The sequence below is a fragment of the Astyanax mexicanus genome, chromosome 11, assembly GCF_023375975.1.
Source record: "Astyanax mexicanus isolate ESR-SI-001 chromosome 11, AstMex3_surface, whole genome shotgun sequence".
NCBI classification, from domain to species: Eukaryota; Metazoa; Chordata; class Actinopteri; order Characiformes; family Acestrorhamphidae; genus Astyanax; species Astyanax mexicanus.
The window spans coordinates 16024376-16040191 of NC_064418.1; the positions used below are offsets into that span (position 1 = coordinate 16024376).

The 15816-nt window shown below is 38.2% G+C and overlaps 1 protein-coding gene across 1 annotated transcript; it reads right to left on the minus strand.

Annotated features, from left to right (window-relative positions):
- Positions 1-260: 260 nt before the first annotated feature.
- Positions 261-15291, minus strand: acmsd (aminocarboxymuconate semialdehyde decarboxylase). The gene is made up of 12 exons (XM_007232418.4): positions 15205-15291; positions 13691-13841; positions 12682-12826; positions 11755-11799; positions 6678-6774; positions 4798-4847; positions 4149-4385; positions 3587-3680; positions 3146-3241; positions 2819-2991; positions 1809-1907; positions 261-439 (listed from the first exon to the last, which is right to left on the minus strand). The coding sequence occupies exons 3-12, from the start codon at positions 12736-12738 to the stop codon at positions 377-379; spliced, it is 1011 nt and encodes a 336-aa protein (XP_007232480.3). The 5' UTR covers positions 12739-12826; positions 13691-13841; positions 15205-15291; the 3' UTR covers positions 261-376.
- Between the last annotated feature and the right edge of the window lie 525 nt (positions 15292-15816).

A 15816-nucleotide genomic window follows, 5' to 3' on the forward strand; every position in this document is an offset into this window, starting at 1 on the left:
TTTAAATTGTTAACCAGCTGATCACAATTTTCAGTCCAGACACTTAGTAAGTCCCTGTAAACACTAAGAAAAAGCTAACTTAGAGCAAACTAACATAGCTAACTAATATCTATAATACATAGATTAATTAACAAGCTAAAATAATGTATCTGGATTTTAAAATTGGGAATCAATGAATCTTTTGATGTACGGAACACATACTTGTGTTCTCTGTCTATAATTGCCTGAGATCACACAAAGTAACTGAGGGGAAAAATGTCTTTGTTGTCAGAAAATATCACATTTAATCAGTTCTATCAGCAGCAACATTCCTCTGCCGTCTTTATTTGCTGATCCAGCATTCCTCCATCAGGAAGGCAGCAGAATACTTTGGATATTACTCAAACTGTTCCCTCTGAAGACCTAAAAATTCAAGAGCATTTCCAGCCAGAAGATTATCCTAAAAAAAGAAGGAGAAAAATACAAAGAACTTTTAAAGCAGTCATAATTCCATACAAATCTAATTATTTTAGTAATTCTGTTCAAAATGTGAAACTCATACATTATATATATATATATATATATATATATATATATATATATATATATATATATATATATATATATATATATATATATGTATGTATTATGATCTATTATAGATGTATTATGATCTATTTTAAATGTTTACTTCTTTTTTGTTGATGATTATGGCTTCCGTCATTTGCTGGCATTGGTCCACTGTGTTATATCAAGTCTAAAGTCAGTGCATTGTTTTATTAAGAAATCTTACAGCACTTCATGCTTCCCTCTGCTGACAACTTTTATGGAGACGCAGATTTCATTTTCCAGCAGGACTTGGCACACTGCCCACACTGCCAAAAGTACCAATTGGTCTTATATAATATTCAAATTTTCTCAGACACTGATTTTGTGTTTTCATTGGCTGTAAGCCATAATCATCAACAATAAAATAAATAAATGTTAATGTATTCTAAATTATTAAAATAAAGTAATTTTTCTATGGTATTCAGTTTTTTTAGATGCACTAGTAACATTTAATCAAAGTTTGATATAGATCATTATAATATAATAAACAATATATTTTAAATGAATGCAACTTTTGAGTGCAAATGATTGTAACTATGTGCCTCTGCTTCTCTAAAACTCACCACATAAATATAAACCAGTCTGCATGAGGTCACTTGCTTTGGTAAATTAAATATCGGGACCAAAAAATGCCATAGTAGATTACCTAAAAATATATATTAAACAACAATACTAAAAAAAATACAGTATCAGTCAAAAGTTTGGACATATCTTAAATGCAGTGTCTTTTTTCGTCATTATAAAATGTTCTGCATTGTAGATTAATACTAAACTCAACCCAACTATGAATACAATATATGGATTTTTTTGTAAACAAAAAATGTTAAACAAACCAGAATATGTTTTATATGTTTGATTCTTCAAAGTAGCACCTCTTGCTTGGATTGGACAGATTTGCACATCTTGGCTGGATTTTCTCAGTCAGATTTATGAGGTAGAGTCACCTGGAATGGCTTTCAGTTAACAGCTGTGCTGAACTTATCAATAGTTAAATACTTGAATTTCTTGTCTTTTAATGTGTTTGAGAGCATCAGTTGTAAAGTTGTGAAGAGGTAGAGTTGGTATACTGTGAATAGCCCTATTGCAGTAATGTTCTAATCCAAATTATGACAAGAACAAGTTAGTGTTTGAGCTAAAAACAGATTTGCATGGATTTTCCTAGCAGCATTAAGCTGATCTTTTTGACTGGACCGCCGTGTGAGTTTGATGAGGTATGTTACCTTTAGTGTGCTGTCAAATCCACTCATTGATTCTATCAGTGTTCCTGGCTCCAGTTCCCCAAGTGGAAATGGGTAATCTGTTCCTAAAATTACTTTATCCTGTAGTGAAAGAAAGCAAATCACATACAGTATTCACAATCACTGCCTTTATTTCTGTTTGCATCAATGACTGTAGAATATATGGGGCCATACATACCTACACAATTGGTAGACCCACCCCCTTTTCCCAGACCAAGCATGTCTTAAACTGCCTTCATTGAGTTTACAGTGCACACATCATGATTAACTAGCTAGTTATCTGACAGCTCAACTACAAAACTTAGCAACTCCATGTAATGCAGATGGTCTGTTACAGCCAAGGCTGCTTGTCAATCACTCCATTCCTTACTGTAACCTCACCATCTTACGATATAGCAGTATATGGTTTAAAAACTTTATGGGAAAATAAAAAATATATAACAATATAAGCTCAGGAAAAACCGATGTACTGATGAATTAGACAATAGAGACAGTTACATATCATACTGCAACCAGCCAGCAGGGGTGCTAGACCTGTGGTGGCATTACTTTTGAGATACTTTGCAATTAACCTACCCTTAAAAATGATATACTGTTCACGTCTTCGTCAGTGGGCAAACTTACAAAATCAGCAAGGGATTAAATAACTATTTTCTTCACTGTACAGTTCACACAATTCTACACAGCTGAAAGTATGTCCTTCCACTAACATACATCAACATGCTTGGAGGAGAACACTGACTGCCTATTACCATTACATTAACTAACAATGGAGGGTCTTGTTATGATCTTAGGGCTAGCAATGGCATCATCACAGATTGAACCCAACATCCCCTAAAAACAGGGCCAGTGCAAACTAACCCAGCGTTAATTTCAGGTTTAATGTTGGTCATGACATCAGATGACAAACATTTTACGTTAGAATAACGTCTAATACTGTTACGTGCCTGCAGTGAATGTTTTATAGTAAAACAAAAAATATAATATCATACCTGTCCAATGACATCAATGAGCAATTGAAGAGCGAGGGGGTCGTGAACCAGTGAATCGGTGTAAAAAGATCTGAGGTATTTACGAGGATTGATTTTATTGTCTGTGGCACACAGATCAGGCCTCACATTAAAGCCATGCTCAATTCGACCAATAGTGTAGGGAAAAGCACCACCTAAAGCAAAATTAAGCAGAAGTGACACCACGCATTTAATATAACTTCCAATGTGACATTTTGTAGCCAAATGATGGCCAAAATGGAAGCCAGCATCTTGTTAGTGGTTGTGCCATAGAGAAATATGATTATTTTGAAATCGAGTCCTACTTACCTCCATGAGCAAAGCACACCCTTAGTTTAGGAAATCTCTCAAAAATCCCCCCGAATATCATAGAGCAGATTGCTATTGTAGTTTCTGAGGGCATACCTGTAGAACAGACACAGTATTTAAATGTAGTTTAAGCAGTGCTGTTGTAATGGTGGTGGTCTGTCTGTTTTGTGGTACAGAGTTCAGTGTTACAATGGATTAGAAAAAAAATGTAATTGCTAATGCCAGGTTCACACTACACAACTTGTGAGTCGTTGTGCTGTTCACTCTACATGACTGAGAGAGTGAAGACATTTTTTGTCGATGATCAGAGAAAAACTGTCTGCGACTAAAAAACTGGGCTAAAAATCATGTTGTGTGAACCTGGCATAAAATCAGTTATTAATAACTGGGTTGACTTTGTGACTTCATTACACACATATGGGTAATCCAGCTCACACCCACCGACTAGCCACGGCAGCCAGTACTTGGCCATTCGTTCGTCTGTCTTCATGTCCCAGGGATGAACAAATATAGCACAGTTTAGCTCCTCAGCAGCCTGACGCCAGTACAGATACAATATGTAAGAGTCAATATCAATTTAATTTGTGCCTTTTGTGTTATTTTATACAAACACTGTGTAACTGTGTACATTTTATATAATACAAGGATTACTCTGTATAAACACATTATTAAACACATGAACGTACTTTTTGCCATGTCTGCAGTTTCTATGTTTTTGGTGAGAGTGTGAAATTGCGCTGAGCATGCTGAAAAGTAATGAAAAGTACTTTTAAAAAACATGCATTGTGGTGCATTTTGGCTATGCTCAGTGCAGATTAATCATAGATTAAATAATGTTTTTTTATGCAGGTACAAAAAAAAAACAGTGGTGTGTTTGGTTTAGAGTGTTGACAGCCCCACTTATTACATACTAAATAGAAAACACGTAAAAAGGCTAAAGCGAAGGAGGTTTTATGTATTTAATGTACTTTTTCTGTACTTTCTGGCATAAGCTCACACTCACAGCATAGATAGGATAAAGCTCAGGAGCGTTAAGGTCCCAGGTGTTGACGTGTGATCCAATCTGCACTCCAGGAAACCCCAATTCCTTCACACAGCGTCTCATCTCCTGCACAGCCAGCTCAGGAGCCTGCATGGGCAGCGTTCCCAACCCAACGAAGCGCTTAGGGTACCGCCGGACTGTGGCTGCGAGGTCATCGTTTAGGATCCCACACAGATCCAGAGTGTCCTGAGGTTTGGCCTTTTAGAAACAGAGGACAGATGATGTAAGCTTGGCTTGTCAACAATATATTGTCCCAAAAGTAATTGCAAGGCTAGCTAATCCTGCTGTGTACTGTCACAGGTTCTTAACCAGCAAAACAAAATGCTGTTTCTTTAAAAAAGGTAGTGCTTTTTCTGACTGCGGTGCTGAAATTTAAACAAGGCCGCAATGTTTGTTTACAGGAACATCGCATCGCTAACATTATTGCGCTCACACTTCATGCATACCATGCCCGAGTCCAAGTGAACTGTGCCCTGGCTCACCTCTTCATCTCTGTATTTTTACAGGAGTTTTTAAAGAAGATTTTTATAGAATTTTATAGAATTTTTTCCTGATCTGCATCCACTCAATACACACCATCACACACAAGAGCTTTAGAGGTCCTGCTTACCCAATAACTGAACATTACAGGTACTGTAGAGAGGGCTTGTACTGTTACACCTGAAAAAACAAACAAACAATTGAACAATAAACAATTTCTGTGTTAGCTCTAAATTATAAGTCATATTTACTAAGGAAATACTTCATCAAAATAGTAAAAAAAAGTCTAAAGTTCCTTTTAAATAAATGTTGTAGCAAATAAATTAACATTTATTTAAGTATTTGTTAGTTGAGAGTGGTGACAGTCTAGTGTTTGTTATTAATGTTAGCCTAGCATCTCCTAGCATTTTAAACAAAAGAAGCATACATTTCATATCAAACATGTCTTGGCTGATTGACTAAATCTGGATTGAATTAAAAATCCTGTGTAATCAGGGTGTGTGTGTGTGTGTGTGTGTGTGTTCACTGCACAGATGGTTTAAAGGTGGAGGCCATCTTCAATCTGCGGGTTTAAGTTAAGCATGTATTTAGCAATATTTTGCTATGTTTCAGCTGCCAATTGTCTGCAGTACACCAAGGAAGTCAACAGAATGGCATAGCCAGGGTTTGGTACGGTGGCTGAGAAAGCCCAATGCAGTGCAAATTGAAAAGAACTGGAAGATCCCAAAAACAAACAAAACACATCCATCAAATGACAACACAGGCACTGCAAATAGAGAAACAAGCTGCAAATAGAGCAACAACATAACAGAACTTCCCCGGGGGGCCCTAAAAGATGATGTACCCCGTAAACGACACCATTATCATGTATTGTTGTATTATGTATTAGTGGCAACAAAACAGTTATGTAGGTAATTGTGATAGCCACGGTTGTATGCATATTAAAAGTGCTGCTTCACCGAACGTTAATGAAGACGTAGTTTAGGGGTACAGCATCTGTTGGGGTCCCCCGGGGGGAATCACTTCTGTTGTGTTGTAGCTGTATATGCAGCATGTTTCTCTATTTGCAGCGCCTGTGTTGTCATTTTGATGGATGTGTTTTGTGCTTTTGCAGCTCTTTTCAGTGTGTTGGGCTTTCTCGGCCAGCTTGGCTGGATTTTCTCAGTCAGCTTTATGAGTCACCTGGAATGACTTGCAGTTAACAGCTGTGCTGAACTTATCAAGAGTTATCCTCAAGTGCAGTCACAAAGACCACCAAAAACATTATGATGAAACTGGCTCTCATCAGGAGCACCCCAGGAAAGGAAGACCAAAAAAAAATCTTTGTTGTGCAGGATAAGTTTATCAGAGTTACCAGCCTCAGAAACCACAAGTTACCCAGAGAATAGACATTTATTTTGGTTTGGTAGAGTTTTTTTTAGTTTAGTTTTTTGGTACCACTTTAAAATAAGACTACCTTTATAAAGAGTTTATAAATGGTTTGCAATTAGTTCATTAATGGTTACTAATTAGGCTGTAAATGCCTTAAAAATCATTAATAATAAGTTATAAGACATATGTAGAAAGGCTAACAATATAGATGGCTGTGGGTTCACTATTTGGCAAACAACAGGTCATTGTTGCCCTTTCTACATATGTGTTATAACTGATTATTAATGATTTTAAGGCATTTGCAACCTAATTAGTACCCATTAATAAACTAATTGTAAACCATTCATAAACCCTTTATAAAGGTAGTCTTATTTTAAAGTGGTACAAGTTTTTTTTTGTTTTTTTGTTTAACTCAGTTAAGTTACTACATGATTCCTTATGTGTTCCTTCATAGTCTGGGTGTACTTCAGTATTCATTTACAATGTAGAAAAATCTATAAAAAAGTAATGAGAAGATCCAAACTGGTACCATATACATACATACATCTTCCTATTGAAGCTAAACATGTTCATATAGTTAGGATATCTAAGAAAAGTGTAAAAAAATAAATAAAAATAAATAAAAAAAATAGTCTGTACCATGCTTATCCATGTCCCGTATCCGAGCTTCAGCATCCCAGCAGTTCTCCTGAATCACACGGAACAATTTCCCATCCTTCATCATTTTTGCTTCTCCCTAAAGTAAATATATTCAGGGATTTAAGGCAATATATATACACATACAGTGCAAGGCCAATGCCTTTATTCCTGCTGTAGAATGAAAACATTTGTGTTTGACACTAAAATTCTCTGTGCCATCCTAGGTTAGATATGATTTGTGTTCTTGCCAAAAATTGCACTGGCAAAATACCACCAGCACAGAATTCCAGTCAGACTCAAGCTGCTTTTGCAACTTAAAAACACAAGGGGGCAGCTAAGCTTAACAGAAAGTGCAGTGGACTTTTTATTATGCTGATGACATTAACCTAAAAAAATGTTAATACTGAGAAACGAAGTTAAGGGCCATTTCAGAATAAATACTCTGTGAACTACTACATTGATCCACCATATCATTAAAACCACTGAAACCAGCTAAAATGAATAACACTGATGATCTGGTTTTGGTGGCACCTCATGAGAGGTGGACCATAGTAGGCACAAAGTGAACTGGGAGTTTTTAAAGTTGATGTGATGAAGCAGAAAAAAGTGATACTGGCATGGTGATAGTGTATGAGGTGTTAGCACCCACGGTAGGCCGCCCACAAGACCTCTACCCACAGGATGCTGCCCACAGGATGCCGCCCACCTCATCTATACCCACAGCCCAAGAGACCTTTGCCCACAAGACGCCGTCCATGGCACCTATACCCACAGGATGCAAGTCCACAGGACCTCAACCCACAGGATGTAGCACACAGAATGCTGCCCACCTGATCTTTACTCATAGGACGCTCCCCAGGGGGCGCTGCCCACGAGACACCACCCAAGTGACCTCTACCCACAGGAGGCTGCCCATAGGACCTGCTCACAGCACACTATTGACTGGATATTTCTGGTTGGTGGTCTGTTCTCGGTCCAGCTGTGACAATGAGGTGCTTAAAAACTCCAGCAGCACTGCTGTATCTCTGATCCACACACTAACACGTTATACACCACCATCATGCTAATCACTGACTCAGTGCTGAGAATAAATGATCCACCACTCAAATAATAATATCTGCTCTGTGGTGGTCTCTCCTGTGGGGTCATAGTAATTGTGTGCAGAGAAACAGATACAGAACTACACTCTGTAATTATTATAGAACTACAGAGTATAGTTCCTATATGATCAGTGGAGCTGATAAAATGAGTGTAAAAACAAGGTGGTGGTGTTAATGAATTGCCATGTATTTGGTTAAATGTATAATCAAGTTATGTATCTTTATCCTGGACTCCTGGACCAAGTATAGCTAGAGCAGTGTGTATGGGAGTGTGTGTGTGTGTGTGTGTGTGTGTGTTTAAGTTTATGTGTGTAGGTATGTGTGGTGATGTTCTGTGACGGTATACCCTATGGTGAGCACTGCGGCTGTTCACACAGCAGGACTCAGGTAGGGCCTGCTGTTCTCCCTCTTACTCACACGCACACACACACACACACACACACACACACACCCTGCACTGCTGGTGCTCACTAACATAAAGCCCTTGTAAGAAGTGCTCTCAGTTTTGGGACTGAGCTGCAGGCAGGCTGAGTTGGCTTCACTGTATCTCCGTTTGGCCTGCGTTTCTTCTCTGCTCTGCTGGCACACCTTCCCCATGCTGGAGATGATTCACTGTCACTAATATCAGCTCCAATGGCAGAATTCATGCTTTTATATGCGAGTTTTTTTTTTTTTTTTCAAAAAGTTACTTTCTGACAGTTATGCATTACGTTCAGTTGAGTGGCAGCAGCACACAAGCCTTCACATGTCCTTATTATTAGCTAGGAAACGCTATTAGCACCTCTTAGCATTGTGTGAGACAGGTTTCCCCTATATATTGCTAAAAATGTTGTCAATCAGCCATGTTTAGTTTTCTAAGATTTGCTCTGGAGCTATGAGGTTGACGTGGCTAATTAACTACACTATATAGATAAAACTATTGGGACACCTGCTCATTTACTGTTCCTTCTGTTTCTTTTGAAATTAAGGCTACTAAAAAAACAGTGGTATGAAAAAGTTTTTTTTGATTGAAATCCATGCCACCCTCAACTTAAACAAGATTCCCAGTACCTGTACTGATCACAAAGACCCACAGCAAGATGGAAACACCGCTATGGCCATGACACTATGACTTTTCTCACCATCCTTCTCCTCTGCTTTTCTGAGATTTTTCTTGGTCTGCCAAGTCCAAGGCCTCAACTAGAACTGTGCCTGTGGTCTTTCATTTCCTTACTATGTTCCTCACAGTGGAAACTGACAGCTGAAATCTCTGAGATAGCTTTTTGTATCCTTCCTCTAAACCAAGATGTTGAACAATCTTTGTTTTCAGGTAATTTGAGAGTTTTGTTTTGAGGCTCCCATGTTGCCACTCTTCAGAGAAGATGCAAAGAGGAGAAAAAAGTGCAATTGGTCACCTTAACGCTTTCTCATAATTAGATTCACCTGTGTATGTAGGTCAAAGGTCAATGAGCTTACCAAACAAATTTTGTGTTCCAATAATTAGTGCTAAAGGTATTCAAATCAATACAACGACAAGGGTTCCCAAATTTAGCACCTACCTAATTTTGTTTAAAGAATTATTGCACACTTTCTGTTAATTCTATAAACTTCATTTCATTTCTCAAATATCACTGTGTTCATCTGCTATATAATATATTTATCTGAAATTGCTGATCCAAACAACCAATGATTTATAAAGGAAAATCAAAACAATTATCAGGGGTGCCCAAACTTTTTCATACCACTGTAGTTTATCCTGCTTTTGTTGAAGTAAATGTCTCTACTCTGTAGGTAAGGTTTTCTAGTAGATTTTGGAGAGAATTGCTATGAGGATTTGATTGCATTCAGCAATAAGAGCATTAGTGAGTCTGGATGTTGGATGATCACCACCCCACTTCATCACCAATTACCCAACTCATACCATTTAAAATCACTTCAGAGAACACAGTTCTCCCTGGACAGTAGAGGATAAATATTGTTTAATACTCTTACTAATACACTTCAGAAGAAGCTAAATGAATGTGGGTTACGGATATATTGTATAGTAAAACCTGTGTAGTTTTGACCCCAGTTTTCAAACATCAGCTAGAAGATCTAATTTCGGCCTGAAACAGGTGAAAGGTCTAATAATGCTGTAACTTCTGTATCTTCTATCATCATCTGGCTGGATATCCTGACCAGTAGCCTAGCTGGCCTCAGTCAGACCCTGCTTTTCCTGTGCTGCCCACTCATTCTTCATAGGGGTCAGTGTGCTCTCGGGAAGCTGGGCAGATCCGAGAGCCAACACACGCTCCATCCAACTACATATCCACCATACGTTCTGCATGCTGACCATTAGACCATTTCATTGCAATATGTTACAGAGGAGCTGCTTCTGTGACTGTGCTGAGACACTGTACAGACACACACACACACACATATGTGTGTGCATACACTGATCAAGCATAACATTATAAACACCTCCTTGTTTTTACAAACATACACACTGTATTTATATAATTACAGACTGTAGTCATGTATCTGTTTCTCTGCTAATCTAATTTGACCATGATCTTTGATGGTCAGGATCCCATAGAAGAGAAAACCTAAATTATTTATTATTTGGATTATACTGCCACCAGCACTGTATCACCCAGCACTGCAGTGATACTTATTAGCATGGTAATGGTGTCTGAGGTGTGTGCTGAGCTGGTATGAGTGGATCAGATACAGCATTGCTGCTGAAGTTTTTAAACACTGTGTTCAATCACTGTCCTTCACTCTATTAGACACTCTTACCTACAGCTGCTCCACCCTGTTGATGCAGAGGTGTAGACCTTGTAGATATTAGAGACAGAAGTTTTAAATTGGTTGGTCATCCTCTAGTCCTTCACTAGTGCTCATAAGACACTGCCCACAGGATGCTGTTGGTGACTGTTTTCAGCAAGCACTGACACTGAGGTGTTTAAAACTAAGGTGTTTAAAACTTTAGTTGCAAGAAAAAGTATGTGAACCATTTGGGATTTCTGCATAAATTGGTCATTAAATGTGTTCTGATCTTCATCTAAGTCACAACAATAGATAAACACAGTCTGCTGTAAAGATGACTGCAAGAGCACAGCGCAGAATGATCAATGAGGTGAAGAAGAATCCTAGAGTGTCAGGTAAAGACTTACAGAAATCTCTGGCACATGCTAACATTTTTGTTGACAAATCAACTATAAGAAAAACATTAAACAAGAATGAAGTTCATGGGAGGACACCATGGAGGAAGTCACTGCTGTCCAACAAAAAAAAATATGCATGTTTGAAGTTTGCAAAAGAGCACCAGCTAAATATACTGTGGATAGATAAAAACAAAATTGAGTTTTTGGAAGGAACACACAACGCTATGTGTGGAGAAAAAAGGCACAGCAAACCATCATCAAAACCTCATCCCAACTGTGAAATATGTTGGAGGGGGCATCATGGTTTGGGGCTGCTTTGCTGCCTTAGGGTCTGGACGGATTGCCGTCATCAACAGAAAAATGAAAGTTTACCAAGACATTTTGCAGAAAAACTTAAGACCATCTGTCCACCAACTGAAGCTGTGGTATTAGTTCAAGCAGACTGTAGTCTATTGTTGTAACACATTTAATGACCAATTTATGCAGAAATCCAAGTAATCCCAGGGTTCACATACTATTTCTTGCATCTGCGTCTTAAAGGCAAGCTCTTGAGACAACAGCAGTATGTGGACAAGCATTGTCCTGTTGGAATAGTGCATTTTAGTCTGCATTTGAAAAACGTTGGGTCACTGGTTTGGGAACATCATTAATGTAATGTTGAGCTCACAGTGTTGCTTGTATTGAAGAACAAAAGTAATCTGGCACCATACCAAATTAAACCTCACAACATAGACCACAAAGTCTCCATACATGCATTAGTTGGTCATCTTCACCCAGAAAAAGTGTGATCACTCCATGGGTGCATCTATGATGAGTATATGGATATGGAAATATGATATTATTCGTACTCACTTTACAGTGGTGGTGCAGCTGGACAAATCCATCATATCCATACCTCTAGAGGGGGCAGGAATCAAAAACAGGTCATTAATGTGTGCTGGATTACTTTTATATAACAAAACATACACTGCTTAAAAAGAGATAAACTTTACATTTCTGGTCAATACATAATACCCATGTATATTGACCATTCATTAAAATGTAGCTTAATGTAGATATTGTTTATAATAAGAGAGACTTTTTGGGCCAAATCTTTGAACATACACAGATATATGTTTATACAGACTAATTTTAGACAATAAATAGTCATTACTATTTAATTGGTGCAGGCGGAAGTGTATTGTTGGGTTGCAAGATAGCAATGAGCATCACAATGTGCCGTGTGCAGGGTGTAAGATAGGGCCTAAAGACCTAAAACACAATTCCAACAAATCTTTATAAATCTTTACAAATAGCCTAGTTGTAAACTTTTGTAGAGCTGAAAATGAACAGTGTCAATAGAAACAAGAATGCAATAATAATATTCTTACTGGACTGTGTAATTTATTGTAATGTTAATGGTACAGAAAGCTATACGTCTACAGTTGAATCATTACCCCAGGTTTGTTCGGTTGACACAGATAGACAAACAAGAGAGGCAAAGGTTCAGATTAATGTTTGACTAGTGCTGAGAACTTAGGAGTAAATTTTACACTCTGCAATTAGTCTGTTTTAATCATTAATACATTAAACAATAAAAGCGTAAGAATGTCAGTGAAGACTAAGATTACTAAGAGCTAATGCCTGTTGAATATAGCCATGCTGATTTGCTTGAAATAAAGCATGATCAGATATTATACAGTTAGATTATACAACTAAACCTTTCTTGTGCATTAAATACAGCAAAAACGGTACAATACCCTACTGTGTAAAGCATTTCATTACTTTCCTTAACCCTACCTCTTTCAGATTGGGCCATTCCCTGGGCAGAATATGAGTATGGATATCAATCTTCATCCTGATCACTGATTAAAACTGCTTCAGCACGTTGCACAGCAGACTCAGACTGTCCAATGCGTCAACACTGACCCTTGCAACTTTGCAACTGTGCCAGAGAGAGTAGTGAAGAAAAGTTACAGAGCACGACTACGCCACCTAAGGGAATTTTACCCTTGGCAAATACAACTGGGACTTTGAATTATAGCCAAACATAGAAAGACACACAGGTTCCAAACACTTTGAGACCAGAGATGTGGTTTCCAAACTAAAAAAGCAAGTTTATTGGCAATTATTTGAAAATGTTTTACACTCAGAATCACTTTTGACACCAACAAGTAATAAGAAAACCAGCACAATTTAATAGATTTAAAACTCATAGCAAGGAACTAGGCTAGGGGCTTACCATGGCAGAAGAAATAAATCTTCTACACTACACCTACACATGTCCCTGGTGAGTGGGCTCACTAGACCAAGAGGAGGTCTGCAGAGAAGCAACAGTTTAAGTTAACTGTTTAAGCTGCTCTTGCTGATGCTTCAATATTTCCTTCTACTTCCCCAATTCTGATGGGTGAGAGACACCTGAAGAGGCCAGACAGGAACCTCACTGTACACCATACTGTGAATCATAAGCCGTCGGCAGGGAAAAACTACACCCGCTAGCACCCCCTGGTACAACCTCCCTCTTCCATTGAATGGCTTCCCTACACACCTTAAGCAGTAGCAGTATCAGTAAGCTGCCCGTGGACAAACTGATTTAACTCTATATGAAGAGCCCTATCTAAAACATGATCCACAAACTAATCCTGAATAAAACACCTACACTAAAGAAACCTTTCTCTAAGTCTGCTGCAAAGTTAGTCTTTTTAAAATGGCACACCCAGAATCACTTTTGACACCAACAAGTGACAAGACAACTAGCACAATATAATATATTTAAAACACATAGCAAGAAACTAGGCTGAGGACTTACCACGGTAGAAGAAAGCAGGGGAAGAAAGACGTCACCTACACTTCACACCACCGGTGACTGCACTGCACATCTCAAAAACCAAAGTGCTCTACACTACAGAACGGTGAAAGGTATTCCACACCCAAAGGTTTATCACTTTAGCCAACAGCTCCTATTCAGCCAAGAGAAAGACAAGCAGTAAAATAAAACTGGTGGTGGAGGGGAGAGACCAACAATCACCTTTTATTTTACCTTAACTATATTGAAATGTAAAAACACAATTATTTCCAAGTCAAGTCAAGTAGTTTTATAGTCAATACTGCATATGGACATACATAGGACTGAAATCGCGTTACTCTCCCACCCAAAGTTATAGCAAAAATAGTAAAGTACAACTATTGCCAATTGGAGGGAAGTGTTGTTGAGTTGGTCACAATGCTGAGTATGTGTGCGCTGGGGGCAGAAGTGTAAGGTGGCAAAGTAGGGAGGGAGTTGAGCATCCTCACAGCCGAGTGGATGAAGCTGTCCCTCAGTCTGCTGGTTCTTGCCCCGAGACTCCGCAGGCTGAATAAACTGAGTAGTGGGTGGGAGGGATCTCCTGAGGAGGGAGCATTACAAGTCTTCAAGGGAGGTGAAAGAGGTGCCAACGATCTTCTCAGCTGCTCTCACGATGCGCTGAAGGGTCCAGCAGAAGGATGATCTCGATTGCCCCGCTGCAAAAGGTGCTCATGATAGGGATGGGGACCCCAGCTCCTGCAGACCTCTCCTGTCAGCCATGGCTTCTGATTAGCCCAAACAGTGATGGTCCTGAGGTCTATTACATCATCAGTGCACTTGGTGATGTTGGCTATTGTGCTGGTACAGTTCATACAGTGCTTCACTCCTGATGTTGCTATTGGAGCTCGAAGGAAAATAGACTGCAACGATCAGCACAGCTGAGAAATCTTTCGTTAGATAGAACATTCTGCATTTTTCTCTATAAAAGAGAAAAAGCACTTATCTCACTCAAAGTCTTGAGTTCTCGCAGCCCCTTTTTACCACACCGTTGTACAAACACACAAAACACAAACACACACACGTAACTGCTCCGCTGAACAGAAAAATAACCAAATTTCAACCAAATTACTAAAGCAACCCAGACACAAGAAAATCAAGAGAATGTAGCCGACTGACTGCAGTTATCATCAAAATCAAAATAATCCCACAAAATTGTTAAAAAAAAAAAATCTCAAATTATAATGAAAACAAATTCTGAAAGTAAAAGAAAAAAAAAACTTAGTCAATGAGAAAACTCAAAATCATGAAAGAAAATGTAACAAAAGAAGATTAACCAAAATTCCCAAACCTAATTAAAAATAAATAAATTAATTAAAAATTAAGAGACAAACAAAAAATAAGGAGACAAAACAGCAGCACTGGGAGAAGCTTTAAATAAATCAGCCCAGTCTGGGCAAAAAAACAAAAAACTATAAAATACTCAAAAACTAGAAATGTAAAATATTTAATTTGAGAATTAATATATCTCCTATACCTACCAGCGTACAGCATGCAGTTTTCCCCACAGCAAGGGTTAGAATGCAGACAGCAGACAATGGTGCGCTGCTACAGAGGAGCAACACAGCTGCTATCACGAGGCTAAAGTTAGTTCCTTATTCACAGCCTCCATTCATTTGGCTCCTTCTTTGCAGCTACAGGTTCACTGAATGGCCATGAACTAAAGGAAGTGTTCACACCAATGCAACTGCTGCTCAGATTAAAATAAACACCTCATGGACTAATACTGAATTAGATATAATAAGGGAAAGCAGTAGAGCTGTTTAATGTACAATTTGTCATTAAATATAATATTTTGTACACAATGTTCAATCACGTATTTTCTCCAGTTTTAATTACATCATAAATCTGTTGTTCTAGTGTAATTAATTAAATTCTTAAGTGAGACATATTCTTAATAGAGGTCAATATTCTACTTTATGGAAAGAAGCTAATTTAATATTGTAAAATGAACTTGCAAAATAGCATAACAGCCATTGTGCAAAAAAAAGAATAATTTTAAAGGGCTTTTTCATCTTGGGTCAGAACAATTACATATGAGATGAAGAGCTCTAGTCTCCTACTTTAAGGAAAACCTGGAATTAGCCTGGCTT

Coding starts and splice junctions, on each gene's coding strand:
- acmsd (XM_007232418.4), bottom strand. CDS start 12,738: ATGAAGATTGATATCCATACTCATATTCTGCCCAGGGAATGGCCCAAT. Junction 4,386..4,797: donor CTGTAATGTTCAGTTATTGG/GTAAGCAGGACC, acceptor TGTTTCTAAAAG/GCCAAACCTCAGGACACTCT. Junction 440..1,808: donor GATTTGACAGCACACTAAAG/GTAACATACCTC, acceptor TTCTTTTTTTAG/GATAATCTTCTGGCTGGAAA.